We start from the raw sequence: 27,074 nt of genomic DNA, 5'->3' as shown, positions 1-27,074 counted from the left end.
GATCTTGGGATCTCCCAGGAGGAACTGAAAAAAATTGCTGAGGAGACAGATATCTGGACTACCTTGCTTAGACTGATGCCATCGTGATGGCTCTGGGTAAGTGGTAGAAAATGGATGGATGGATACATGGTTGGATGTTATAACCATTTGTTGTGTTATCTGTGCTAAGTAAATTCTTCTGCCTGAACTACAATCAGTCAGTGAAAAACAGAAATTAGAGAATAAAATACAGACAGACTCAGAGCGGTGGATTAAATCAGCCCAGAGTGTTTACAGTTCAGTGTGTGGTGTGAGCCTTTCAGACAAGAGAGGTGCACTCATCATCACCAGGTCTGACGCAGGACTTAGGGTAAGCAGCTGAAACTGGTTGTGAAGTGTTTACCTGGTAACCATGTAAAGAAAAAAATGTGAAAAAGTGATCAGTGAGCACTCACTTGCATAAGCACAAATGCAGGTTAGATTGTGAGTGTGTGTGTGTGTGTGTGTGTGTGTGTGTGTGTGTGTGTGTGTGTGTGTGTGTTTGTTTGGATATGTATTATTCACATAAATATGTTTACAGTGTGGGGAACGGTCTTCCTTGTGTGTACAAAATCCAAGTCCCCATACTGTCACTATCAGTAAAATTTAGGGTGAAGACCTGGGTTATGGTTAGGGTAAGTCTCCAGGAAATAAATTTAAGTTTATGTAATGTTCTCTGAAGTGATGGAAACATGACTCTCTCTCTGTGTGTGTGTGTGTGTGTGTGTGTGTGTGTGTGTGCGTGTGTGTGGGTGTGTGAGAGAGAGAGAAAGACACAGAGAGAGAGAGAGACAGAGCTGGCTCGAGCTGTGAGAAGAAACAATAAAGCAGTGGAGTGTTTTTTATATTCACAGCACTTCACAGCAAATAAAATGACCTGCCTCCTCGGTGCTATATACAAACTCTCACAGTGGAGTTAATTTATGATCTTTTTGGTTTAAACTGAGCTCTGAACAAATGACTGAACTGTTTATGTGTTATCATAGGTTCACTGTTAAATCAAGAACATGTCAGTGGATACTGGCAGGAAAGTGAATTTTTTGAAAAGAAGATTGAATAAATGCTTTTTTTCATTAATGTTACTAATTTGCTATTAAGTTTCTTCAGCTTTTCTCAACCAAATGACCTACAGGTCAGGTCAGAGAACAGGACTGTAGTACTGTGGTTGGAATCATTTTCTGTGTCAGAGTGACATTGCAGATCTTGGTCTTATTCTTTGTAGGACATGTTACTTATTGTAATTTTCAGCCATGCTAGCAGCATGGTTAATGGATGGCCAGTCCGTCAATCAGTTTAGTGAGTTGGTTTGTCAGATGGTTGGTCTATCTCTCTGGTCCAAACTGATATCACAACAACTATTGGATGGATTGCCATGAATAATAGGTTAGATACTCATGTTGAATTCTAACACCTTTTTGAAAATAATAAACGTGCTCATTTCTCCATCATGCTTTACACCTCAATACTGCTGACTTTTACCTTGTTTGTAGGGGATTACCAACATCAAAACATTACACCAACTTCTGGAACGGAATCAGAATCATCAGAATGTGGCACAGAGGTTACTGCTACATAATCCAAAACTCTCATGACGCATATCCTGCTGCCAACATCACCAGTTATGGACAAGACCTGGCTGAAATTTTATGAGGTCAGATCCTACTATCGCAAAGACATGACCGGCCTTCGCCATACTAGGATCGGGCCTCCAGTTACAGGTAGTGGTACTGGTGACGGCTTTTTTCAGGCTTCTGATCGACCAAAATAACTTTAGGGTTAGAGTTCTATCGCTGCCTTTTGGTTTGCCATGCTCTTGACAGTGCTTCAATTGGGTTTTTGCTTTTTCAACTGGATGTCCTTTTTTTAAACAATGTTTCTGTGGATGGGATTTTTTGTCACGCCAAAGGAGGAAAAACCCAGTTTTCAAAAATGCCTGTGTATGGGTGGACTAAGCATTAGAAAACAGGAAAAGCAGTAGACGAAATGAATGTATGAATACTATCATCTCAGGAGCGATTCATGACAGCAAGGAGCTGTACCGCATTTCAGTGTTGTCCAGCATAGGGCAGACAGATATGCCAACCAAACAAACCAAACCACTCTCATTTGGTTGCCATTTCCATGGGCATGTTTAAGGAAGCCTTTTCTGTTTTGAAAAGAAGATGCATCATCGATGCAGCATGACAGAAAGCCTTTAACATTAAAGTAGTTTCCTGTGACATAGCTGTCTGCAGAAACACCATTGAAATTGTACAGTACATTTAGTTACATTTGTGACTGAGGCGACAAATACTAAATACTCATCAAACCATTAGGAAACTTCCTCTTGGAAACACGAATCTGCATGTCACTTGTTGTGACAGTCATGCTGGTAATAGTGCTAATAACGCTCACGGAAGGACAGATTGACTGACCTGTGAACTGACATCTTTTAACCCACTGCTGGCAGAGCAAAAATTTGCATTTTACCAGACACATAGAATAATAACTGCATTTCATCTGTGTTTGCATTTGACTAAATAAATTGTGAGCCCAGACTGTAATAAAAGGAAGTGAAATGTGAAATCATTAAGTTGATTTACCAGCTGACTCAGGACTGAGGAGGTAAGCAGTTCTGAAGCCTGAGGGGGCATTCAGTCTCAGGGCAATCAAACAGAGATCTAATGGGATGAATAAATCTGTCCATGTGTTCATCATTTAAAATGTATGCAACACATGTTAAAAACAGATTTGAAATTTTCATCATGGTGCCATGCTGTCAATCCTTTTTAAAGCATATCCTTTCACAGGACTCAGAGTCATTGGCTGCTTCTTCAATACCTGTTACAATGAACTTTATGGCTTAGCGGTTTGGAAAATTAAATGTTAACGTAAGTGGTAAAAATCCCTGATGTAGTTTCTGTTGCTGCTTAAAGCTTTGGATGACTTGTCTCTCCTATTTGTGAAGCAGCTGAGTATGTTCTGTTACCTCCTGTGTTTCATGTGATGACTTAGATACAGATACACTGACTTTGAAATGGGCCTGTATTTATCAAGTTTCTCAAAGTACGGAATCACTACTAATGTTTGTTCTATTGCACAGTAGGAAAAATATATACAGCACAGTCAAAAATGTATAATATTGCACATGATGTAATGGATATGAGTGTATGTTAGCACAAATAACAGTAGTGCAAAACAATAGGTTTGTGATGTTGGGCTTGTAATGGGAAACAACATCAACACAGTGCTTTGTTACATAATGCTTGAGTTGAACAGTTTGACAGCTGTTGGAATAAAGGACCTGCGGTAGCATTCCTTCTTACTCAATGGATACAGCAGTCTGTTGCTGAAGGAGGTACTTCAGGCCCCCTGTCTCATGCAAGCAGTGAGAGGGGTTGTCCATGATTGGTGTCAGCTTGGTTAATATACCCCTTTCAACCACCTCCTTGATAGTGTCTGGAGGGTAGTCCAGGACAGAGCCGGCTCTCCTGACCAGCTTGTTAGTCTTTTTCTTTCCCTCTCAGAGCTTGCACAGCCCCAGCAGACCACTGCATAGAAAATTGCAGATGCCACCACATATTCATAAAAGGTTTTTAACAGTGCCCGACCTACTCCAAAGGTCTTCTTGGCAGATGAGATGACTTTGACATCTGGGTTGTTTGTCCAGTCCATAGCTCAGCTATTAACCAGAACCAAGAGGAGAGAGCACATTAGTCCAGTTTAAGCACTGGCTTCCTGTAACATTCACGTTATTGTTATGTGCTGGTCTTTGGGGCAACACTGGGTGGTGCCCTATAGGCAGAAAAGACCCGCATTGAGATTACTTCCCATGAGAAGATGTTTTGAGGCAGCTGTGGAATGCCAGCTTCGGTGTAATCAAGACCTGTGGTGAATCAGTATCTGTAGAGAAAGAAAAAGATTCTGTTGTGTCTGAGAACCACAGAAACCAGAGACACCAGACGAAGAGTTCTTTTAGAGCTTCTTCCTAATAGGCTTCTTCAGATTTGTATCCTTATTTTACTCTATTTTTCCCAGGATTTTAATATTTCCGTGTTTGGCTTCATGCACTGTCTTTATTTTTCATCTTTATCTCAATTTTATTTTACATTCATTTTTATCTGTTTTTATGTCCATTCTGTTTTTTTTTTCTATGTAAAGCCCTTTGAGCTGCAATTCCTGTATGAAAGGTGCTACACAAATAAAGTTTATTACTATTGTTTTAACTGTCTTCTTTGTCTTGCATGGGAGCCCCCATACTGCAAGCTACCACATCAGACAGACAGTTGCAAAGCCTCACATACTGTGGTCTGTTGGTGAGGGAATTGATGGTCCACACAGCCAAGTGGCAGTGTACTCCAGCTTCCCCCTGAGCAGTGATGGTTGGATTGTGTTGAAAGCACTGGAGAAATCAAAGAACATGACTCTCACAGTGCTCCCAGTGTTGGGGACTGGGTGTGGCTCCTGTTGAGTGAGGTCGGGGGAGGGGAATGTAGTCTGTGACATGGAGTGGAGGGGGTTTGAGCGGTGCAAGGTGGGTACTGCTGGTGCCATGGATGCTCTGTAGGGGAAGGGGGGGTGTTGAGAAGTAACGCCGTCTGGTCTGGGCTGCGTTCATTTGCATATGTATTTATCTCTCCCTGAGAAATCCTGGTTCTTCCTTGCTTCAACTGTGTCTGTCTGTAACATTGCCTATGGGAAAAATGAATGGGTCAATCATTTATAAATACATCAAATTTGGCAAATTCATACATGAATCCCACACCATACACCCACTACCAGGCCATTCTCAAACTTTACATACACAAACACACAAACTCAGGCACAATTGCAGTACATTTTGGATGTTGTGTTCAGCACTGTTATGGCAGAGGGGACAAAAATCCTGCTGAACTTCACTTTCTTCCATGCCAGCGGCCTGTAATGGTGACCAGATCGGAGGAGCACAAAGTGTGGGTTGAGGGGGTGACTGGGGTCAAGTGCTATGGTGTGAGCTCTTCATGCAGTGGCTGTGCAATTGAGATCTGGGAGGTTGGGGGTTGGGAGACCAATGATCTTGGCAGCCTTGTGTGTAATTAGTGTAAGTCTGTTCTTGGAGGGGGTTGACAGCATATTAAAGAAGCAGGGCGAGCAGGAGAGGAGGATGGGTTGAACTATACTTTTGTAAAGTAGCAGTAGAAGGTGGGGGTCAACAGAAAGTACTTTAAGTTTGCGGATGGCGGAGAGGGCGTGCACCTCACGGACCTCTCTGGGAGCAGCAACACCTCTTCACTGGCCAGGAAAGCTCAGCAGTGCCTCTACTATCTCTGCAGACTGAAAAGAGCCTGAGCACCAGTCCCCATCATGCACACCTTCTAACGTGGAACCACTGAGAGCATCCTGACTCTGATGTGTCCACTGAACAAGTTTGGATCCTGAGAAAGAATTTTGTGTAACCAGCATTCTCAGCTTGCCAGTGAGCTGCACTTTATCACTTAAAAGACCAGTGCCATGGCTGATGAGCTGATGAGTTCATATGCCAGACTTCTGAATGATAAAGCAACAGTTGTCGTGTCTTGTTCTGCAGCAGTTAGGATCCCCTCTGTTTCACTTCAAGTTTCTTTCCCTCTCTCTTTAATTAACCCACAAACACACATCCACATGCCTTTACTTGCATCCAAACTCACTCTTTAAATGCACATGTAACACCCACTACAGGTCGCTAGCAAGGAATGACAATCAGCCATGAGGTACAAAAGAATATTTTTTATCACAAAAATCTCAACTTGACAATAATTATATTATAGTAGTCATTATCACAATTAACCTCCTTGCTGTTAACTTCCAGTCGGACTAACCAGGGCAGGGGCTGGATTATATTAACAAACACCAGTTTACTCTGTACACATGGCTTGCATGTGAAGTAAATACACTGCAAACCCCATCTTAAATCAAAGATTTACACTCGTGAAAAAGTTACTCTGGAAACAGGAAATAACGCCTTAAGCCTGCTCTGTCTACCAGACTAGGATCGACCTGTAAGTAAGGTAAATGATTAAATAGGGGGAAGCAAACCAAACCGAAAACAAGACAAACAAACGAAACAAAAGAAAAGAAAAACTAGGAAATACCCAGCTCTTTTTTGCCCGCTACCAGCACTCTTGCCAGGGCGGACTAGACAGGAAAAGAAACCCCAACGAACAAATGAAAACAACAAAATAGTCCCATGACAAGAGCAGCAAATGGACCACTGGTGCTCTGCAGAGGAACAAATATTGACAATCAACTATTTATTAAAGCAATTAAAATAAATGTTAAAAACTACATGACTAAACTTTAAAATACCTGGTATGTCGATCTATTTCAGCATTGACTACCAGCCGCCTTCAACCCAGCAGGGATCGAAGCAGGTCTGAAATACATGAGAACGATAAATGTGACACATGTTCAAACAATATAAACACATTAAACACAGAAAAGGCCTACCAGTTATCCCTGCATGCCTGCTTTTCCTGCACGCCAGTGTGGAATGAGGTGTGCACCTGCCTCACTCCACTGGCCTGAACCAATCGCTGCAACCTGCATTCCTCCTGCAGGTTGCCCTATATCTACAGCCTGACTAATTGGTGCACCTCCCCTTTTCCTACTCTGTGCCACCCACCACACACAGATAGCGTGGTAGCATAACTCATCTTTACTCCATCGCATGTTGTTGTCAGAGATGCATGAATCACATCCCCATCTTGCTTCTCATTTCTCTTTTAAACTTAGCGGACCTGCCCACCATCTTGAATATTCTTGTGACATAGCCACTCTCGTGCCCACGTCCACCATCTTGTCTTCTCGCTGTCTCTTCTACCTCTCCCCCTACATGCACGCACACACACAGAGTCACCGATGCCACACACTTGCTGCGTTTCTGCTTATCTTTCTTGCTCATGCCTATAACTCCTTATTATTGTATTTGCAGTTGTAGTTAGACAGTGCATGTTGACTGAAGTATTTTTGATTGTTTATTAGTGCTGTTAAAATTAAATAGACCCTGTTGTCCTTCTAAGAAGCAGTTGTCTGTGATTATTTTTGCATGTGTGTTGATAACAGCAGGTTGTAACCCTAACCCTATATCAGTAACTATCTCTGATATTTGCTAAGAACCAAACCTGCCCCTACCACTTCCCAACACCTTATAGTTGACAGAATCAAATGCCTTAGACAGATCAACCAACAGGGCAGCACAAGGCTGCTTGGCTGCTTTCTGTCCCAGGTATTGATAATGCAGTTTGTTACTAACATAGCTGCTGTTATGATACTATGAGCTGATCAGACAGACCAATTTTGACATCAAATATTGTTGTCATCAAAAAATTGTTTCAACTGACAATTTATTTGAGAATCTAAAATCTTTGCAAGTGTTGAAAGTTTGACTAAAGTGCTATAATTGTTTCAGTCCAAAGGTTCCTACCCTTCAATAGGGATAACATAGCGTGCTATCCAGATTTTGGGGATGGAATTAGTCCGGAGAGTCTGATTAAAAATATGAGCAATAGACTAAGCAATACAATCATCTGAAAGCTTTGAAAGATGTGTGGCCTTTCTCCATTTTGTTTAACATTTTGCATTTAGCTAGTGAACAAAACTGTTTGGAGGCAGCCCTTTTCAGTTAACAAAGCCACAAAACTAAAGGACAGGTCCAAATGACAATTTTAACTGTTCCAACTGAAGAACTTCAAATGACTCAGCTCGAGGAACAGATCACGGGGGTCAGTGCAGGTGATTGATGGGTGGACCATCTTCTCATTCATCCATGGCCAATGTGCAGACGTTGTCTGTTTTAGCTGACTGTCCATGTGTGCAGTGGTGTCGGCTAATTTATTGTAGTAGGTACATTGTGATAACATCGCCCGCCTATTGAGTTATGATTGAGTTATTTCTAAAATGATGCTTGTGCCATGTATATGAACAAGGTACAAATTGCATAAGATATTGATGGTTAGGGGGCGTCAGCCTTTATGTTGCTAATCTGTGCTTGTTTTTAATGTGGTGTGATAGTTTGTGTAATAGTATGACTAGTTAGCTGAAAGGTATGCTCAGACAGAAAGCAAAGTAAATTTTCACCTCACATTATTTGCATGAAATTAACCTTTGGACCAATTGTGCTTATTTTTCCCAAGCAGCCAATGTACCAAGGTTAGCTGTCAGCTAGCAAGCAACAAACACATCAACCGCATGTGAGGGAGTGTGTCTGTGTGTGTTTGTGTTCAACTCAGCCTCTGACTGATTTCAGAACAAAGCAAAAAAAATCACATCCCTCCAGTCTCTGTACAAGGGCTTAATTTGTGCCAGATCCTACTGAAACAGGATTCAGGACCCCCCCAGCTTGGGATTGGTCCTATTGGATTGGATCAAGCACCTCCTTTGTCAAAATGTAAAATCTTTCTTGTAAAAAGTTGCTCTCTAAAGTCTATAACATGAACATCTTAGCACTTTTAAGAAGGCACAGAAACTTGTATTTCTGGAATTGTTTCATCATTACTTGTGACGTGTCTGTGCTAAACTGAGGGGGGAGATAGCTGCATCAAATACACAGTGACAACATTTTATCAACAGTAATAACAATTTTAAAATGAGTAGATTCTCACTGGTGTATGGGTCCATGTTTTCTTATATTTAATTGATTACAGCATCCGTCCTCTTGGAATGAAGGGCTCAGATGACTTCTCACTGCAGTCTGTCAAAAGGCAAATGTATATGGCCATGTAAAATCTGTTCACAGAAGATCTAAGGACTTCTGTCTGTAAGTAAAGCTGCTGTGGGCCTTCAAAAAATTGTTGGAAGACTTATTTTCATGTCAGGATATTTATAGGAAGCAAGTTGTGCACCAGCCCAAAGCTAAATCCCTAATCCAATTCAAATGCATGTCTGTGAAACATCTAGTTCGAGACCTGGTGTGAACATGGATACTTGGAATATGTAATACTGTTGCTGTACAGTGACTAACCTTCATTTTTTCATTATAATCCTGGTCACATCATAGTTTTAATAATGTGAGATCAGTTGGTCTGTCCAATGTCCAACACTACGAATTTTCCACTTGTTGAGTAGCCCCACAACTCTAATGACTCAATTATACATGATTTGTGTTTGCAGACCCCATAACCTTTACACTATCACAATCCTTGGGCCCCATTTTCTCAATAAGTCTCTCTCTCTCTTTTTTTTAATGTGCAGATTTCCCTGAAATATACATATAACATTGATATAGCACATCCATGCTAATCAGAGGATGAACCCTTTCCACTTCCATCCCTCTATGAGCTTTCCTCAAAACACCATCCTCAAAACAAAAAAGTAAAGTTTGCAGTTCAAAGCTGCAAGTTCAAATCAGTTGGAACACATTTCAGCTCCACAGGGGATAAATATCATGTTATAAAGATGGTCTTGATTTTTTTGTACAGGTTTTGGGATTTATGCTGAGACACAAATACCGTGGAGGTCAATTGAATTTTGTTTGTGTTTGAACAAACAATGTCTTAGCTACTCTGTTCCTAATAAAAGAAGAAAACAATTTGTTAATTCTTGTAAAGTAAACTTTATCAAAATGGAGTGGGAGAGCACTAATAATATCCAGTAGATTAGATGTGGCAGGACATTCACTTTTGAAGTGTCTATATTGCCTCGAGATTGGCAGGCATTTCCATCTCTCTATCTCCAATAATCTTTCTCGAGATGTTAGTCATATTTATACTATGTTTTAGAGATCTGCTTTTAGAGTCATATCCAAATATTTAATGCCATCTGGAGAGCACTTGAAGGGTGGTAGCTGTTTGCATTCTGTGCAGCAGTGTCTGTTCAGTGGCATTGCTTCAGATTTCCCACAGTTGATCTTAAAGCCTGATAGCTGGCTTAAGCTTTTAATTAACTACATTATGAGTAAGTGAGGATTTAGGGTGTTGTAGTGTTAGTAAGATGTTGTTCGCATATAACAGTTCAATAGAAAGATCTCTGATAGGAATTCGCTGGATTTCAAAAGCAGCCTTTAACAGATGGATCATCTGATTCATGATGAAGGCAGAACTCTTGTTGAAGTAGAATAAAAATTTCAGTGAGAGGTGGCTGAGATCTCAGCTGTAAACAATAGCTTGTGAAGCTGTGAGTGTAGAGGCCCACAGATGGGCAGACAGACAGTCAACTGAGACAGACCAAAACAGCAACACCTTCACTTCAATGAGGCAAAAGAACAAGAGACCAAGCACAGCTGAAGAGCCATTTTATTCAGCTTCGCTGGCAATCATAGAGGGTAGGTGTGTTGACTAGGTCTATTTAGACCCAGTGCACTTTACTTGGCACTGGCAGTCAGTATGACTTGGTGGTACATCACTGTCAGGGCGCTAACAGAGCCAGTCATGCATATCAGCTCTCTGATAGCTGGTTAGTTAGGTCAGAGAGGGCTCAGGCTCACTGCCTTGATGTAATAGTTGCCCTCAGCAGCAGCTTTCATAAAGCTCTGCAGAACAAGGTCAGACTGTCAGGAGGGCTGAGTGGCTCGATGATTACATGTGGGTTTGAGTTTCACCTAGGCTGAGGTGTTGTCAAGACTACTAAGTTTGAGCCCAAAAGCCAAGACCAATCCAGTCGGGTTTAGTGAAGACCATGACCAAACTGAACAGACGTGTGTTATAAGGACTTGCAGGACTATAAATGTACCCTTCAGCATCCAGTTTATGAAAACATAGGATGTCACAAGTTACAGCATTACAGCATAGCAGAATTTTGGGCCTTTTGCATAGTAGGAGACTTAAGGCCCAGCCTCCACTTTACTCTACTAGTCTACAAGTATCTTTTCATTGACTTTCTTTCTATGCACATTTTCATTCTAAACAGAAGAGTAACTAAACCACCAAAAGTTAAAACAGAGATAAAACAAGATTTTTCTTCTTGTTTTTCAGTCTTAGTATTTGACCACTTCATATGTGAAGACATCAGTTGCTTCAACAAGTGTACCAAAATGTTCAAGTGACAAAGCCCTCTCATGGTCAAAGTAATTGTGACTCTTGTTCATCGGGAGCAAAAGTGTGCAGTGTCTCAAGCACCTCCTCAACTTTGCTCAATTTTTTTTGTTTTACAGTGTATTCTGTTACTTGTTTGTTATTTATTTTGTCTTTTTCACATCCTGTGTGAGGCCTGAGCAAACTCTGTCATACAATATCATGAATCACTGTAACCAAGGCACAATAATACACCATTTTATTTAAATGACTGGCTATTGTATGTTTGACAGATCTTGAACTGATTTTGTGATCTCTGAGATTTGACCTTGTGGGATCAATGCTTAACTGTGTTGAATTAAGGTTGTTCCACACATCTTTTTAGTTGGTCGGACACAGTAGTCAGCCAGTTTAAGTTGAGGTCAGCCATGATTACCAGCTCTAAAATTGCGACTTGGTTAAGTTCTGTTAGCAGTGTTTACTTTGCTCACCAGGTATCTTAGGCAGGCTCTCATTGCTGTTGCATCCAGGTAGACTACACAGATGTCGGAGAGCCATCAGGTAACAGAGCAAAGAGAAGACAGATAACAAAGGGGTTCTGGGATTTTGTTGACCTGATGACTTCATGGGTCAGAGGCCACACTTGACCAATGGTAGCAAAAATCTCTGTCTGTGGTTGGACTGATACATACAAGTGAACATCTGGAGAATTGAGGGAAATATGAAGAGTTCAGTGGTTTACATTTCATAGAAGATTCATTTCAAGGAAAACAATAAAAAAATTAATCTGCGGGGTTGCCATGGTACCTCCACTGGAGTGCACCAGATAGTTCCTCGTATACCAGAAACTTAAAAAAAAAAAAAAGGAGACAATAATAATTTCCAAGTATTACTGGGTCCTTAAATATACTGTTAAATATAATTTGGATGAAAGAAGACTGGAGGAATTTTCAAACCTATAGCTTGTTGCTCTAGACCAAATCAGTGGATGAGTTGTTAAACTTTACATTTTCAGGTTGATTTGGTTCATTTTCACATAGATCAACATTCAAGTAACATTCACTTGTCTAATTTGTTGAATGTGTTTGAGGCAGAAGCAAAAAACTAAACATGAGAAGAAGCTCTTGGTGAAGATACAGCAACTGTTGAGTTTACTTTTCCGCATCCCATCATGTAAAGGGCACCTGGGTGCGGGAGCAGCTTAGCTCAGACTTACAGACTAGGTCTTGTCAGTTGGTAGGATCACAACCACACGTTCCCACCACAAACAAACTACTCCAGAATTTGGGACTGGACTGGGACCACTTCCTCAAAAGGGTGTCTATGCAGTTGTTTTGGTCGGCATCGACTAAGATTTCAGTGTTCTGATCTGCCCAAGTGAATCGTATCAAGGGGGAAACCAACCACACTTCAATAAATACTAATCCAGTATGTGCATGGCACACCTCCTTTTCCCAAATTCTGTCTTTTCAGGCAAAATTACAGTTTACTCGCTAATTTATTTCAAGAACAAAATCAGCTTTGACCTATCATCACTGCATCACGCTGCATTACTCAGTGAGTCTGTAACAATTACATGACTAATTTTCTCATGCAGGCAGGCTAATGCTGGATATCAGCAGGCATGAAAAACAAAAGCCTACACAGCACAGCATGGGAACAGTAGAGCAATAAAACATGTTGCTGTATTGGCATGAAATACATGAAATATGCATTTAGGTAAGTTGTTTCTGCTTCGGTCGACTCAGTGTAGAAATGCCCCACCTGCCATGATCTTTCACTTGCTGTATAATTCCACTACTACTACTACTCCCTCTCATTTCCCCTCCATGTCATTACACTGGGGCAAAGTCAGCATCAAGTGGCACGGTGAAAAGATTAAATTATACTTGGAAATGGGTGCGCCAGTGATTTAGAGATTGTATGGCTGTGTATTACTTTCTCGCTGTGCCAATAATAGGCAAAAAAAAAAAAAAAAAAAAAAAAAAGCTGCTGCAATGTCAATTTTCCACTATTTATTTTTTCCCCCACCCTAACGTACTTCACTCTTCCTGCTTTCCCCCCCTAACAATCTGTTTTTCTCACCAGTGACAGGATACACCTCAGCTTTCTGGTGACATCTATAGGTGTCCTTCAGGCAGCCCACTTAATCAACACGTGTGTATGTGTGTGTATTTATGTGTGTGTCTGGGACTATGTGTACTTATGTACTGAAAGGGCTGGCAGTGAATGAATACTAGATTTTAATAATAGCACCTTCCCTCTGTTGGTAAAATGTATGCATTATCAACAGGCTACCAAAAATAATTCATCTCTAGTAATAAAGTTATTTTAACATACTGAGCTTTAGCAGACTCAGTCCCCAGCACAAAGAGCAGAAGAAATAGTCAGCTTCGGGAAAATGCAAATTGCTCCCTTAGCATGTTTGGGCAATCATTGTTGGTCCAGCAATCTCTTTTGTGTATGGATGCCTGTCATGGCCAATCACCACTGGCAGATAAGGAATTTTACACCAATTGACACCCATTGTATACATGATGAAGTTGGTTAACCATGATATTCAGAGCTACTCAGTGTATGAAAGCAATTGTAAACTGTCGTCCGTGGCTCTGCAGGAGCTTTGTGAAGTCTGAGAAAAATAACCCCAACTATATCATCAGGACTGTTCATACAGCATTTCACAAGACCCATCTCCACCCACCAGCCACTTGTAGCCTCTGTTCTCTTAAGGGTTGAAGTCATTAATGCCACTCCCCACTCCCTACTCTGCTGAACTGGATATCATTTGAGATCCCAATTTTGTCACTTGTATCAGCTGATTAAGGGTGTATTCAGCTCCTGGTGTTTAGCCTCATTATGATAACTCATTAGCACACAATGGGACTTTCTGGGTGCAGAGAAGCACCTTTTGAACAGATAAATGATATTTTGTAGAGAGATTATTACCACATAAACAACAATTAAGCTTGTGTGAACGAAAATCAATGCTGTTCCCAATTAGTTGTTAGGCTTTACCTTCCTACTGACAATAGAAAAAAAAAATGTTGAATTAGCTTTTCTGTCTTTGGATTATTGGGGATGTTATATATGGAAACACTCCTGCCTCTGCTTTGAAATCACTGGATGCTGTCTGACACTCAGCCCTGAGGTTTATAACTGGTGATCCTTACAGCACCCACCACCTCTTCACCAAAGGTCTACTGGCCATCTTTGGCTGTGAGTCAGGACCAGCATTGGTTTTTATTCATCTATAAAGCTTCAGTACAGATGTTTCTACCCTATATTTCTTTCCTTTTCACTCTTAGCTCACATAATCTTGATATGTGCTCTGAGAGCAGGTTGTGCTTCACATTCCATCCATTAGGAATGAATTAGGAAAAATGTCATCCTCTTACAGTACACATCTGACTCTCTGCTGCCATTCCATTGTTTTGATTGATTGTAAATGTTTTTAACAATACTGTAATTTTATCTTTCAATTACTCTTGTATTTATTTATTTTATTCTACTTTATACTTAATTGTTTATTTCTCTTATTTACTCAATAGCATGCTTTTTATTTAGTATTTTAAATTTGACTGTAGTTCACTGCTGTTCTTAATGTCAGCTGTTTTGTTTGCAAGCATCTGCATTATAAATGAAAATACCTCAATGGTCTTTTGAGGTAAAATGAAGGTAGATTGAATAGGACTGATGCAAATGGTTTAGCTGTTGAAGAATTTAGGGGATCACTGTTTGGTGTGTATTAATAATGGCGAAGGAAAACACAGGAGTAGCACTCGACCTGACATTTGTATGTCGTGCGATAGCAGGTGTAAGTATATAGTGTGATAAAACATACTACACTAACAAACAAACTAACTGCTATTAATTGCATCATTTCCCTTTTTAATAAAATCCAACTGATTTTGTGGCCCATCGTGCTTCATAGAGGGGGCATGCAGGCAAAGCTGACCCAGAGCAAACATGTTGAGAGGGAGATAGTCAGGTTGAGTGAGTGTGCAGATGTCTGCCAGTGCACAGAGTAGGAATTTGTGAGTGAGATGTTATTTTTGTGTGTTTATGTTGATAATACCAAACAAGCAATGTTGGCTCAAAGTAAATTGTTTTTTTTGCATGCTCATAATTTCTCATCAAAATAATTTCTGTGTGTACAAAAAATATTTTCCTGTGCTCACAATGTTCCATTGTGTGCTCAGGAATGAGGTGCAAATCAAACACCATGGAATTCTAGATTCTACATTCAAATCAGCAATCTGCAGTGACAAACCCCTCGGTGTTTCCGAAGTATCTGCAGCTGCTGCGTAGATGTTCCACAGACAAAAGAAGAGCAAAGATTGATTGTGTTTTGCACTATTCAAAGGCACTTACACACCTCTGCATTCTGCTCATTTGCTGCTGCCATGTGTGGAATCATCCTGTCCATTTCAATGAGGCAGTCAGGACACAGCGACAAACAGCTGCCCTTTCTGCACACAAGCCACAATTTATTGAATGAGACAAGCCGTAGACCACCTGCCACACCATGTATGTGTGCCTGCCTGTGTATAAACATGTATTGCTCACTTTGTGGGGACATAAATCTGTTCACACAGTAACGTTGTGGGTACTCACCTTCCTTATGGGGACAGAAATGTTCCCATAATCTAGATTTTAAATTTTTAGGGTGAAGACTTGGGTTATGGTTAGGCTAATTTCCCAGGAAATGAATGTAAGTCTATGTAATGTCCCCAGAAGTGCTGGAAACACAACTGTGTGTGTGTGTGTGTGTGGGTGTGTGTGCGCGCACGCACGCACACGCATGTGTCTGTGTGGGCGTGTGTCTCTGTGTATGTGCATGGAATAGAGCCTCAGAAAAGGCAACTGAGATGAGTGAGAACCATTATTATGCTCTGGTCACATAGGTAAATTATTATTTACCTCACTGCATCTCCAAATGAAATGAGAGCCTTCTTGGCAGTGTACTAATATTGTATAAAAGTATCTCTAAGGTCTGCACTATGTCAGTACTATGAGTACAGAGTACATGTGTATCAGAAATTCCTAACCTTGTGTTCTAGAGGTGTTTCTGTGGAAAAAAAGGCTACCCCTTGTGACAAATGACTAAAAAAGAGATGCTAAGAAAACCTTGTGCTATAGCTTCATACTTTGACTGATTTGTGCTTTGCTCAGCTCGTACTTCAAGTGCTATAAAATTCCCCTGTGGACATTTATGGGTTAAGCAGCTATTCGAGACAAAAGCTCACATAAACATAGCAAAGAAACCTTTTTTGGTTAATTGTAATCAGGTAGATGAGTAGAGGATTTGTTTTTACAGTCACCATTGCTCAAGTAACATATCTTTCTTAAAAAAAAAAAAAAAAAAAAAAACAATCATGAGAATTGCTTTTTAAAGCACTTTTGACTTGATGTCTCATCACTGTATTTGGGAGGAGACCCCAGAGCAGATCCAGAACTCGCTGGAAGGATTACATATCTCATCTGGGCTGAGGAACCCCGAGGAGGATCTGAAAAATGTTGCTGAGGATAGGGACATCTGGAATATCCTGTTTAGCCTGCTGCCACTGCGACGTAAGCGGAAAAGACGGTGGATGGATCGATGGACGCTGCATTTACTGAAAGCAATAAGAGTGCAGGGTGTGCATGATATTCAGCTCCTGCAGATCTTCCATTGGCTTGCATTACGGCTGTGATTCCCAACTTGGGGGTTGAGAACTCCAAGTTGTCTCAAGAAAACAACAACAAGACATCAGACTCTGAATACAAACACAATACTTGTTTTATTCATTTATTCATTGCTGGTTTGAGTCTGCATATGGGATTTGTTGAAAAAAAATATCACCACACTTGTAGAGAAATAAGAAAAAGATATTTTTTATTGTGATAATCTGCATAGTTATACCTCCTCTGGCTTTTCTAATCAATCTGAGAAGGAAACAATGCATTTGGTTAAACTGCTCATAACTCATAGACATAAGCTGAAAAGGATAGGATGAGGGGAGAAAATATGGATAACATGATAGGGGTGGAATTCTCACTAGGATGAAATGGTCCAGTATTAAGGCAGTCAATCTACTTACATATCAAGGAATGACTTCAGCATAACCTTACAATTTAAATAGATGCACATTTCTGTTCTAATACAAAGTACTTGGAGCAGTGAAGCCTTCCTTTAATGTCACTGCTAACTTCTGCCTTTTTTTTGTGACACCTGGTTCCGCTGCTCATGGGACATACATTATCATACGTGGCACCTCGAGGATGACCTACTTTCCTAATGTTAGCAGCGGAGAGGCTATGAAGAGCTGCACAAGCCCCAATGACACGATCAAAATTCCCCCTCCTGTGAAATGTCTCAAACAGCTCGCAGTACGAGTGAAAGTGACAGCTGGATGGGGGAACAGCACATCAGGGCTCCTTGTTACAGTTAATATACCTGACATAAGAATCAGAGGCTGGTTGGATGCAGCACAGCAGTGCTGCATGGTAGAAGGAGGTGAACCGCAGGAGAGAGAATAGTTAGGTTGGGAGTGTCAAGTCCTGTGAGCACTCAAACCTCGCTGGGAATGGGGGATGGGCACTTTTCAGAATCTTATTTTTGCCCCCTTTCTTTTATGCCAAAATCCAGATCAGAGCTCTGAACTGATAAAAATGCTCCTCTATGCTGTTTGCAGATATTACCATTCATTCCCAGCAATTTGCTTTAACTAGCAGCAGTCAGTGGTGCAGTGAGTGCACTATGAGCTGTTTCCTGCTTCAACTTTGACCTACTGAACTTACTGTAGTACACATATTACTGTTCACCTCAGGATGAACGGTAAAAACTTTGATTAATTTGATTTATTCAAATTGATTTTAATTTTCATCTGGGGCTGTAGAGAGTGACAGAGTGAAAGGGGGAAGAGAGGGGATGACGTGCAGCAAAGGACCACAGGTCAGATTCAGACCCAGGCTGCTGTGGTACACAGCCTCAGCACATAGAGTGCACAATGTACCAGGTGAGCTACCCCGGCACCCCAAAGGCAATACATTAATTTATGATCAAATTCTTGTAAAACTGACAACATGGCAGTCTACCTTGGCTGTACTTTTTTAATTTACTGTAAGACAAAAGACAAAACACTGACAACAACACAAGGAAGAGAAGAACAGTAGAAACAGAGCAGTTAAAATTTCATTGGGGAATAACAGATCAGGGTTATGTTAGCTGTCATGCGTTGTGCTGATTTGATGCTGGTGTATGTGGGTGTGTGTGTTCTCAACAGTCGATCTATAGGGTGGATGGATGAAAGAAATCTAAGGGAGGGCATAGGAAGGGCAACTAACTAAACAAATAAACAAAAACAAAGGGGAAAAAAAATCCAAAAAGAAATGAAATTAAAAAAAAAAGATAAAAAAAAAAAAACTTATACTAATGCTAAACTGTTACTGGACTATGGCATGAAATTCACATTGCAGCATCTCATGCCCAGAACTTGTGAAGCGAGAGGTCATTTGTGAAAATGGCCATTGGATAGCTGTTAGTGTGCAGAGCAGAGGAGGTGACAAGCAGGATGTGGGATCAGGTGTGAATGTTATTTTGTTTCATCTTGATGGGATTACAGCCAGAAGAGTGCTGCTCCGTGGATTCTCACTGATATAGTTTGCAAGGTGCAGAGAAACCCAGTGTAATGAGATCCTATGAACTGGTGCCCTGGATACATTCTCTCTGTCTCTCTGCCTCTCTCTCTCTCTCTCTCACAAACACACACACACACACACACACACACACACACACACACACACACACAGTCACACACAGTAGGCAATCATTACCATGCCCTCAGCACACACTTGATGGCTCACCAAATGTCCCACTGACAAGGCCTCACCATGGTCTAGTAGTTGTTTTGAGTTGCTTTGGCTCAGTTTCTTTGTCTTTGTTGTTTTTTTTAGGTGACAGTATTGACAATTATAATATTCTTATGATATGCAAGAATTGTATTATCCCTCCAATCCTTGACATAAAACCTGTGTGTTATGTGACTCCACTCTGATGTCTGTTAGACTTTGTATTTATTTAGTTACACATAGTAACATCATGGCGTCAGCAGTGTTTTTGTCTTTGTTTGTCAGGTCTGAGTATCCGTGGCACGCAGGAGGAAGAGCCTCCAGATGCCCAGCTGATGAGACTGGACAATATGCTGCTGGCAGAGGGCGTGGCTGGACCAGAGAAAGGGGGTGGAGCAGCAGTAGCTACAGCCGCAGCAGCAGCAGTGGGTGTAGTGAATGATAATTCCATCGAACACTCTGATTACAGGACCAAGCTGACACAGATCAGACAGATATATCACACAGAGCTAGAGAAATATGAACAGGTGAGTCACTGCCTCTGTAGCTGGTGTGACCAAGTAAACCCTTCATTTATGCTGCGAATATGTTGTTCTCCAACTTTTATATTTGTATTAAGTGAATTAAAAACCTCTAACAGAGCTAATGCACTTTTACTGTTGAATACAAAAATATTTTAACATCAAACTTCATCCAAAGTTAAATCCAGTGGAAGCCAGTGACCCTCGTAGCTTTTGAAACTGGTGAAATGCTTGTCAGAAATTCATTGTTGGGTGTGTAAAAACTGAATTCTGAGAAGACTGAAATGTAGTTAAGCCAGACATAGAATAGTGTTCACTGATGTTTCCATTGATTTAGTATGGAGGTAATTTCCTGCCAAAACCTAACAAGCAAAACATGGTTTGCAAATGGCTTACAATTAACTACAAACACAATATGGATGGCAAGTACAAAATGTACCGATCAAACAAATATACAACATGTTTGTAATACATTATGCATACACACACACACACACACACACACACACACAAGGGCAGTATAAACCTGAGATTGTCTCACAAATGAGTAATTTGTCCTCCACAACAACAGGTGGCGCTATGACTTAATTCAAGCACAGTTACTTGAGTTAGTTAGATACTGTCCTGTGTTTTATCACGCATGATATTCCAGATTTCCTGTCTCTTCTAAGTGCATCAGATCCCCTAATAAAATCAAACTGTGGTTTTGGCTGTTCAATCTGCTCTGCCCAACCTCAACACATTTAAACTGACTGATAGCACCACCCACTGCTGTGGAGGACAAATTACCCAGGACACTGGTGAATAAATTCTGAGCACAATCTTGGTGGAAAGATTGTGCCCAAAGTGACACAATGTTTTTTGTACTTGTGAGACACGATGTATTTGTTTCTGAAGCATGATTTCTTAGAAATATGTTGTGTATGATAGGTACAAACTTTGTATTTTGTATAATGTTAGTGAATGGTAGGGTCCTTGTAAAACATCTTTTTTATTTGTTAAGTTTTGGCAGGAAACTAGCTCCATAATTTCGGTTGCTGCAAAATTTCTCTCACTAACACAGTCAAGAATCTGGGAATACTTCACAAAAATTGTAAGGTTCAAGAGCTTACAATTAACCAAAGGTTCTATTAACAAACATTATTAGGCTTTGCATGGTGAAATACTGGACATGATGTGTTTCGAGACAGTCCTTTAATCAAATAGGATTTTATTGGTTTTTAGATGGTTTGACTGACAAGCTGATTGATTGATTGTATGATTCAATGATTTGTTTTCTCATGGTAGAAGATACAACAGACTTACCTCTTCTTACGCTATTTGTGTAAGATGGGTGTGGTGGAGTGGCTTCTCTATGATTTTGTGTCTCCATGGTATTTTATTAGGCCTGCAGTGAATTCACCACCCATGTAATGAACCTGCTGAAAGAGCAGTCACGGACACGGCCCATCTCACCAAAAGAGATTGGACGCATGGTGAACATCATTCACCTTAAGTTCAGTTCCATCCAAATGCAGCTGAAGCAGAGCACCTGTGAGGCTGTCATGATCCTACGCTCCAGGTTCCTGGATGCCCGGTGAGTGCTACAGCAACATCTTGTATATAATGAGTTAACCTGGAAAGGTTAAGGGAGTTAATTCTAATTGAATGAAGACAATATAAGCACTTACAGAGGGCTTGTCAAAACAAATATGTCGCAGGCAGCTCTGAGTGCAAGATACAGTATGCAAGTAGGTTATGCAAGATTGTATACCTTGCATAACCTACTTGCATACTGTATGTACAAGTTCAATGAGTCAAGAGCAAGGCAGAGAAGTGGATGAGATTATAGATAGTGTATGTATTTAGAGAATTTATATATATATATATATATATATATGTGTGTGTGTGTGTGTGTGTGTGTGTGTATACTGTAAACACAGAAGTTCATAAGTAAACACCTTGCCATATAGATGTTATTTTCTAATGTCCTGAAGATGGCTGAATCCATGATATCAACATAACTTTAGCTTATCTGAAATGTATTAACAATAAAGTCCTGAGACGACCTGTAATAGATAATTATAGTGGTTACTTGTTGTTGCTTAGCAGCATGTACATTAGTAGCATATTGCTCTTTAGTGGTCATTAAAGCATTTATTAATGCCTTATTCTGGGGGTTAGGGTTATTAAGGGTAAAGATTAGGTTAAGATCACAAATCATGTATTAAACCTTCCTTACTATCAATACGCATTTATTATGAGGCTATTGGGGGAAAACTTAGCTAATGCTGTAACAGTTGTTGAATATGGTCATGCATTATAAACATTAATAAGTGCTTTATAATGACTAATTAAGCGCCAACATGCAGGCTCATGACCTCCTAAAAATAAATAAAAATCAATATTTGATAAAGCCACTATAGGTAGAATTTGAAAATTTCTATCTTTGGTGCCCCCACTGGTGGTATGAAAATGACAATTATGCTACCTTGTTTTTGTGTTAACAAGAAGGAGTCTCATCTAGAATCTCATCATTATCACATATCTTTTTCTCCTCTTAGACGGAAAAGGCGGAACTTTAGCAAACAAGCCACGGAAATCCTGAATGAATATTTTTATTCACACCTGAGCAACCCGTACCCCAGTGAGGAGGCCAAAGAGGAGCTCGCTAAAAAGTGCAGTATAACTGTTTCCCAGGTGAGTAAAAGAAACACCTGCAAAGTCACCTTTTGGCCATCATAACAGCCACTGGAAAAAGAAACAAGCACAGCAAAAGATAACTAACAAGATAATGATGTTACAGAATGAAACTTTAGGCCAATTATCTCAAGATTAAGTATCAAGACATTATTATCCCATGATAGCAATTTTGTTTTGTCATCCTGTCATGGTCAAGGTGTTTTGTGATTACACACAAACATCTTGTGATATTGTGATTGAGGCATCACAGTAACACATTATTAAAACAAGTGTTATTTGATATGTGAACATGATGGACAATGAATATTCCTGTATAATGCTCATAATGGATTAATACCTTGCAAAAACAAAATCACAGTTTTTTATATATTATAATAAGTTGCCATCTAAAAAAAATAAATATTAGTAAATACTGCCTGTCTTTTTTCCATGTATTGAAACTTAAGTCAGCAAGCTATTGGTATGTAAGATGGGCTGGTGGTAGAAGTGTGTAAGTGTGTGCGTGCGTGCGTGCGTGTGTGTGTGTGTGTGTGTGTGTGTGGTGCCTCACTGAGCATCTCCAACACCAACAGGGTGATAAATGCTCCTCCCTGGTTGCTTATGTGGAACTGTTCAATAGCTACCAGGAGGAATCTGTGGATACCCCAGGCACTCCCTAGCTGTTGAAGTGTTTAAATAGTACAAGTTTCACATTAGCAATGCTATGATTGCAGTTGCTGAAATATTGCAGTGAAGCTTGAATCATCAAGTGCTATCACAGCCACTTTCACATCTATTTTGAACACTTTGTAAAATTGTCAAACCAAGTTTGAGTTAGTTAATTTCAGATCTTTTTTGTCCCACAAAAGGAAATTCTTTTTGTAGCAAGGCAGCATAAAACACATAAAACATAAACACAATGAAAACACAATAAGACAACACAGTCACTTCATGCTCAGATGTCTACCAAAGACTGCCCAACAGCCATTTAGCCCTCATTTGTTGCCTTTTGAATCCCATTGTGGTGTAATGGATTTAGGGCCTGATCCTAACATGTTAACAAATTCTGCAGACATGCCAAACTGTGATTTATCCCCAAGGCAATAGAGAGAGATTTTTTTTATTCAGAAACAAATCAATCTGTTGGTTTGTAGGATAAAATCACAACCTCCAGCTCTAACTAAACATCAGCAGCCCAAAGTTTGTATGATGTGTCAGCTAAATACACTCTGAAACAGCAGTCAAACACCAACTGTAGCATCAGCTGCTGTATCATATTTACTGTACCTTACTGGGCAAGTGCTAAAATACTGACTTACTGTTGATGCCAGGGCATGTCTTGGCATCCGAATAGGAATTTTTCACATCCTGTGTCACTGCCTATCCCTGTTTAGTTGTGAGCTACAGTAGTTTCAATGTTACACGTTGTATCTGTTGTGTTGGGGTTGGGAAATGAAAGGTTAGGTCTGCAGAGTCCAGTACTGTAAAAAAGCCCATTCTTTTTTGCCCTCAGGGTGGGGGAGGCACCATCACTGTGTCACAGGTATGTCACAATTCTCTCTCCTCGTCTGTCTATTATTATGTTAATAATTTTGTGTAATAGCTTTATATCTTTTCAGCCGTTTTATGACTGAACAGCCCCTAATTTACAAAACACATAAAAACACACAGTTCATTCAGTTCAGTCATTGTTGTATCCACGTAATGGTCCATAGAACAAGGACCAAAAATGTGGCATTAATACAATTGGATTTGTTCCTAAAATCTTTAATAGATGCAAGTGCAATAACTTAATCAAAACCCCTTTTTTTCTTTTTTAGACTTGTCTTGAAATTGCATCGTTAGGCTAATATGGAACACCACTTTCCTCCACTCACAATTTTAGAAATTAATCTAATTGAATTGCTGGTAGTAAAGATATTTATCCCCAGAGGAGGGTGTTTGACAGAGGACAGAACCATATTAAGGAGAGGTTTATGCACCTGTAAATTATTAAGTGCTGCTGTGTGGTTGCTCTCCTGGAGCGGTGTAGAGCGGTTACAGCTGTCAGGTCCCAGTCTGAAACAATACATCTAGCATCCCCTCACCTCAACCAGTTTCTCCCTAGTTCTGTGTCATTTGTTTCCACCGTGTTCATGTTTCTGTGTATTTTCATGCTGGTCTTTTGATACAGTGGTTTTCAGTATATACAATGTAAAAGCTCAACAGCATCGTTTATATTAATTTCAAATATTTGCTAATTTGAAAATACATAGTGAAGTTTGCATGTTCTTCCCGTGCATGCGTGGGTTTTCTCTGGGCACTCCGGCTTCCTCCCACAGACCAAAAACATGCTCATTAGGTTAATTGGTGACTCTAAATTGTCCGTAGGTGTGAGTGTGAATGGTTGTCTGTCTGTGTGTCTGTCTATGTTGCCCTGCGATCGGCTGGCGACTGGTTCAGGGTACCTCTCGCCCATTGCTAGCTGGGATAGGCTCCAGCCCCCCGCAACCCCGAAAGGGATACGCGGGTATAGAAGATGAATGAATGAATGAGAATACATAGGATCTTGCCTAATAATGTGAAACATTGCTTTACTGGGACAGTTAAGTACAATCAACAACACACTGCATTATATTATATTATGAAATAATGGATACAGGTGTAAAAAACACAAATAAGCGAGGATGAATAAAACAGACAAATATGATAAAACAGAATCAACTCCAAGTACAAGGTGAGAGAAAAGGGACTGAAAAGACCTTACATGTTATACTGTATATAGTATATTTGGCTGAAGTTACTGTCTTTGCTGGCCTGCAATTCTGCATCACTCTGCAATAACCAGAAAGACCCTGTCAGAGGGTCTTAGTGTGAGGTTTAGCATCATAAAAAGTTTACAAATTTGTTGTGAACTATTGAGATGAGCTGGAATCCAACTCCCACTCTCATCCCAGCCAACTGATCAACTGGTATCCTCAGCCTTGGCAAGACACGTCCACCAGCAACCAGATGGTATAGGCCAGGTGGTTGTCACTAATGCAGGGAGCTGGAGGTGTAGCAGGGGGAGGACACAGAGGACTGGTGGAGACTGGCTAATGCAAGATGTGGGACGTGGGATGGATGCGCATGGAGGAAGGGAGCTTGAGTCAGAAAACAGATGGGTTAATATCAGAGACTCTTGAATCTTGAAGGACCAGTAAACTGGGGTGTGAGTTTTTGACAAGTAGTCTTTGATGGAAGATTCTCTGAGGAGCTATACCCTTGAACCTGCCTGATAGCTGGGAGTGGGATCTGCTGACTCCTTAACAGGGACCAAAGGGGCCTGGTAGCCCAGAGAACACTCAATACAGGTCGCTATAATATCCACAGATTTAACATGACAGTCAAAAAGCTCATAACAGGTAACTGGTGTAAATGGAATCAAATGAAATAATCGCTTATTTATTTGTCATTGAGCTGGACAATGTTCTGAGATTATGTGTGGGATAGGATTGTTTTTGTTATTATTTTATTATTGGGTGTATTGCAGATGTAAATCAGCCCATCATCTGCATAACAATGAAACAAGATTTTATACATAGCTCTTCTTATAAAACTCTTAAGGAAGTACAGAAATTAAAAAAGGGAAAAGGCCTAAGGACTGACCCAAGGGAACACCACAGGGTGCGTGAAAAAATGATCTCAACCTTTTCAACTTACAAAGACTATTGACAGGAGCATAAGCACACCAAGGCAGAGTCTCTGATGCAAATCCATTTCTTCAGGTGATTATGATTTCCAAATGTGTCACAGACAGGGATAAGGTCCGTGGGATTCACCTGCATCAGCTAGAAAAAGACCATTTCAGAAAGGTCTAAAAGAGCATGCTCTGTTGTAACAGAGCTACATAAGTTATAATAAAGGTCAGAATTCCAGCCTGAAGGCATGGTCGCCGATCAGCATTTAAAGATCAATTTATTGTATTAGCCTGAATATATGACAACTCCATGCTTGTTAATGGTGGGATTTCAAAATAAGGGAAATTTTCCAGTGCCTCATTGTGGGCTGTCCCACCAACCTTACCACCCTTTACCACCACTGTCTACGCCTAACATTTAGACAAGGCTAGACACAGTGAATCCTAAAACCACCACAAGGCAACTACTTGCTTTAAAATATCAGAGCAACAAGGATTGGGTTAATGGGTTAATTGGGTTGACAATGCTGCATTATATAAATGAAAACACAAAAGGTCAAATAAATTCAGCACATAGTTTATTTTTCTATGTGTTTATTTTGTGAACACAAATTGTGTAGTCCTCAAATATAAGACAACCCCCAATTTTTAGATGCAATTTCCTGAAAAAAAGAAAAAAACAAGTATTTTACCAACACAGTATTTCAAGGCATTTGCTGTCGTCCGTGGATTCACTCACATGGTGAAGTACTACTACTAAGTTCAACTATGGTGAAATTGCTCTGTTGATCAATAGCGAACCAGAAAGAACAAAACAGAAGAAGCTATTGCAGCTTATTGGCTTATTGGTGTTGCACAATCCTCGCAGCTGTGGCTCTGGCGGTAGAGTGATCGTCCACTTATCAGAAGGTTGGTGGTTCGATCCCTGGTGACTGCAGTCTACATGTCGAAGTATTCTTGGGCAATATGCTGAACCAAAATTGTTCCTGATGCTGTTTGAAAGGACACTAGCACTGTGAATGGGTGAATGATGATTTGTGTTGTAAAAGTGCAATGAGTGGTCGTTAAGACTAGAAAAGCATTATATAAATACAATCCAGTCATCATTTATTTAACCTGTCTTTGCCAGAAGTGTCATGTTTACTTACAGTTATAAGACAGGAGTTGATGGTACAAATACATCCTGAATTAACTTCTGGTTGTGAACATGGCGTATTGAAAATGTAAAGTTTGGATTTTATGGTATTATTACACATTGTTCTGATCTCTTTGCTGATTAGCAATTAATGTCGTCATTGTCTATGCTTGTTTGTTCTTTACAAACTGTGTGTGTACGACCAGGGATTCTCCTACTCCTCAACACTGCCCCTCTTTTATCCACACTGCTACACTCTAATGCAGTTTTGATTTTGAATTGAAACCAAGGAGTATTCTGTCAACATA

The 27,074-nt window shown here is 40.2% G+C and overlaps 1 protein-coding gene across 4 annotated transcripts in view; it reads left to right on the top strand.

The window, feature by feature from the left end:
• Window positions 1-27,074, top strand: part of LOC143338460 (pre-B-cell leukemia transcription factor 1-like) — a 37,792-nt gene that overhangs the window by 4,695 nt on the left and 6,023 nt on the right. For 2 of the 4 annotated variants that reach the window (XM_076758853.1, XM_076758850.1), the window contains exons 3-6: window positions 19,077-19,318; window positions 20,698-20,888; window positions 21,856-21,991; window positions 23,487-23,516. In XM_076758853.1, coding sequence (XP_076614968.1) covers window positions 19,077-19,318; window positions 20,698-20,888; window positions 21,856-21,991; window positions 23,487-23,516 — 599 coding nt within the window. The remainder of the gene's footprint in view (window positions 1-19,076; window positions 19,319-20,697; window positions 20,889-21,855; window positions 21,992-23,486; window positions 23,517-27,074) is intronic. The other 2 variants (XM_076758854.1, XM_076758852.1) reach the window with 1 other exon arrangement.

This window comes from Chaetodon auriga, chromosome 19, assembly GCF_051107435.1.
Source record: "Chaetodon auriga isolate fChaAug3 chromosome 19, fChaAug3.hap1, whole genome shotgun sequence".
In the NCBI taxonomy this organism is placed as follows: Eukaryota; Metazoa; Chordata; class Actinopteri; order Chaetodontiformes; family Chaetodontidae; genus Chaetodon; species Chaetodon auriga.
The sequence above is the reverse complement of the archived record's forward strand: the minus strand, read 5'-3'. Positions and strand labels throughout refer to the sequence as shown.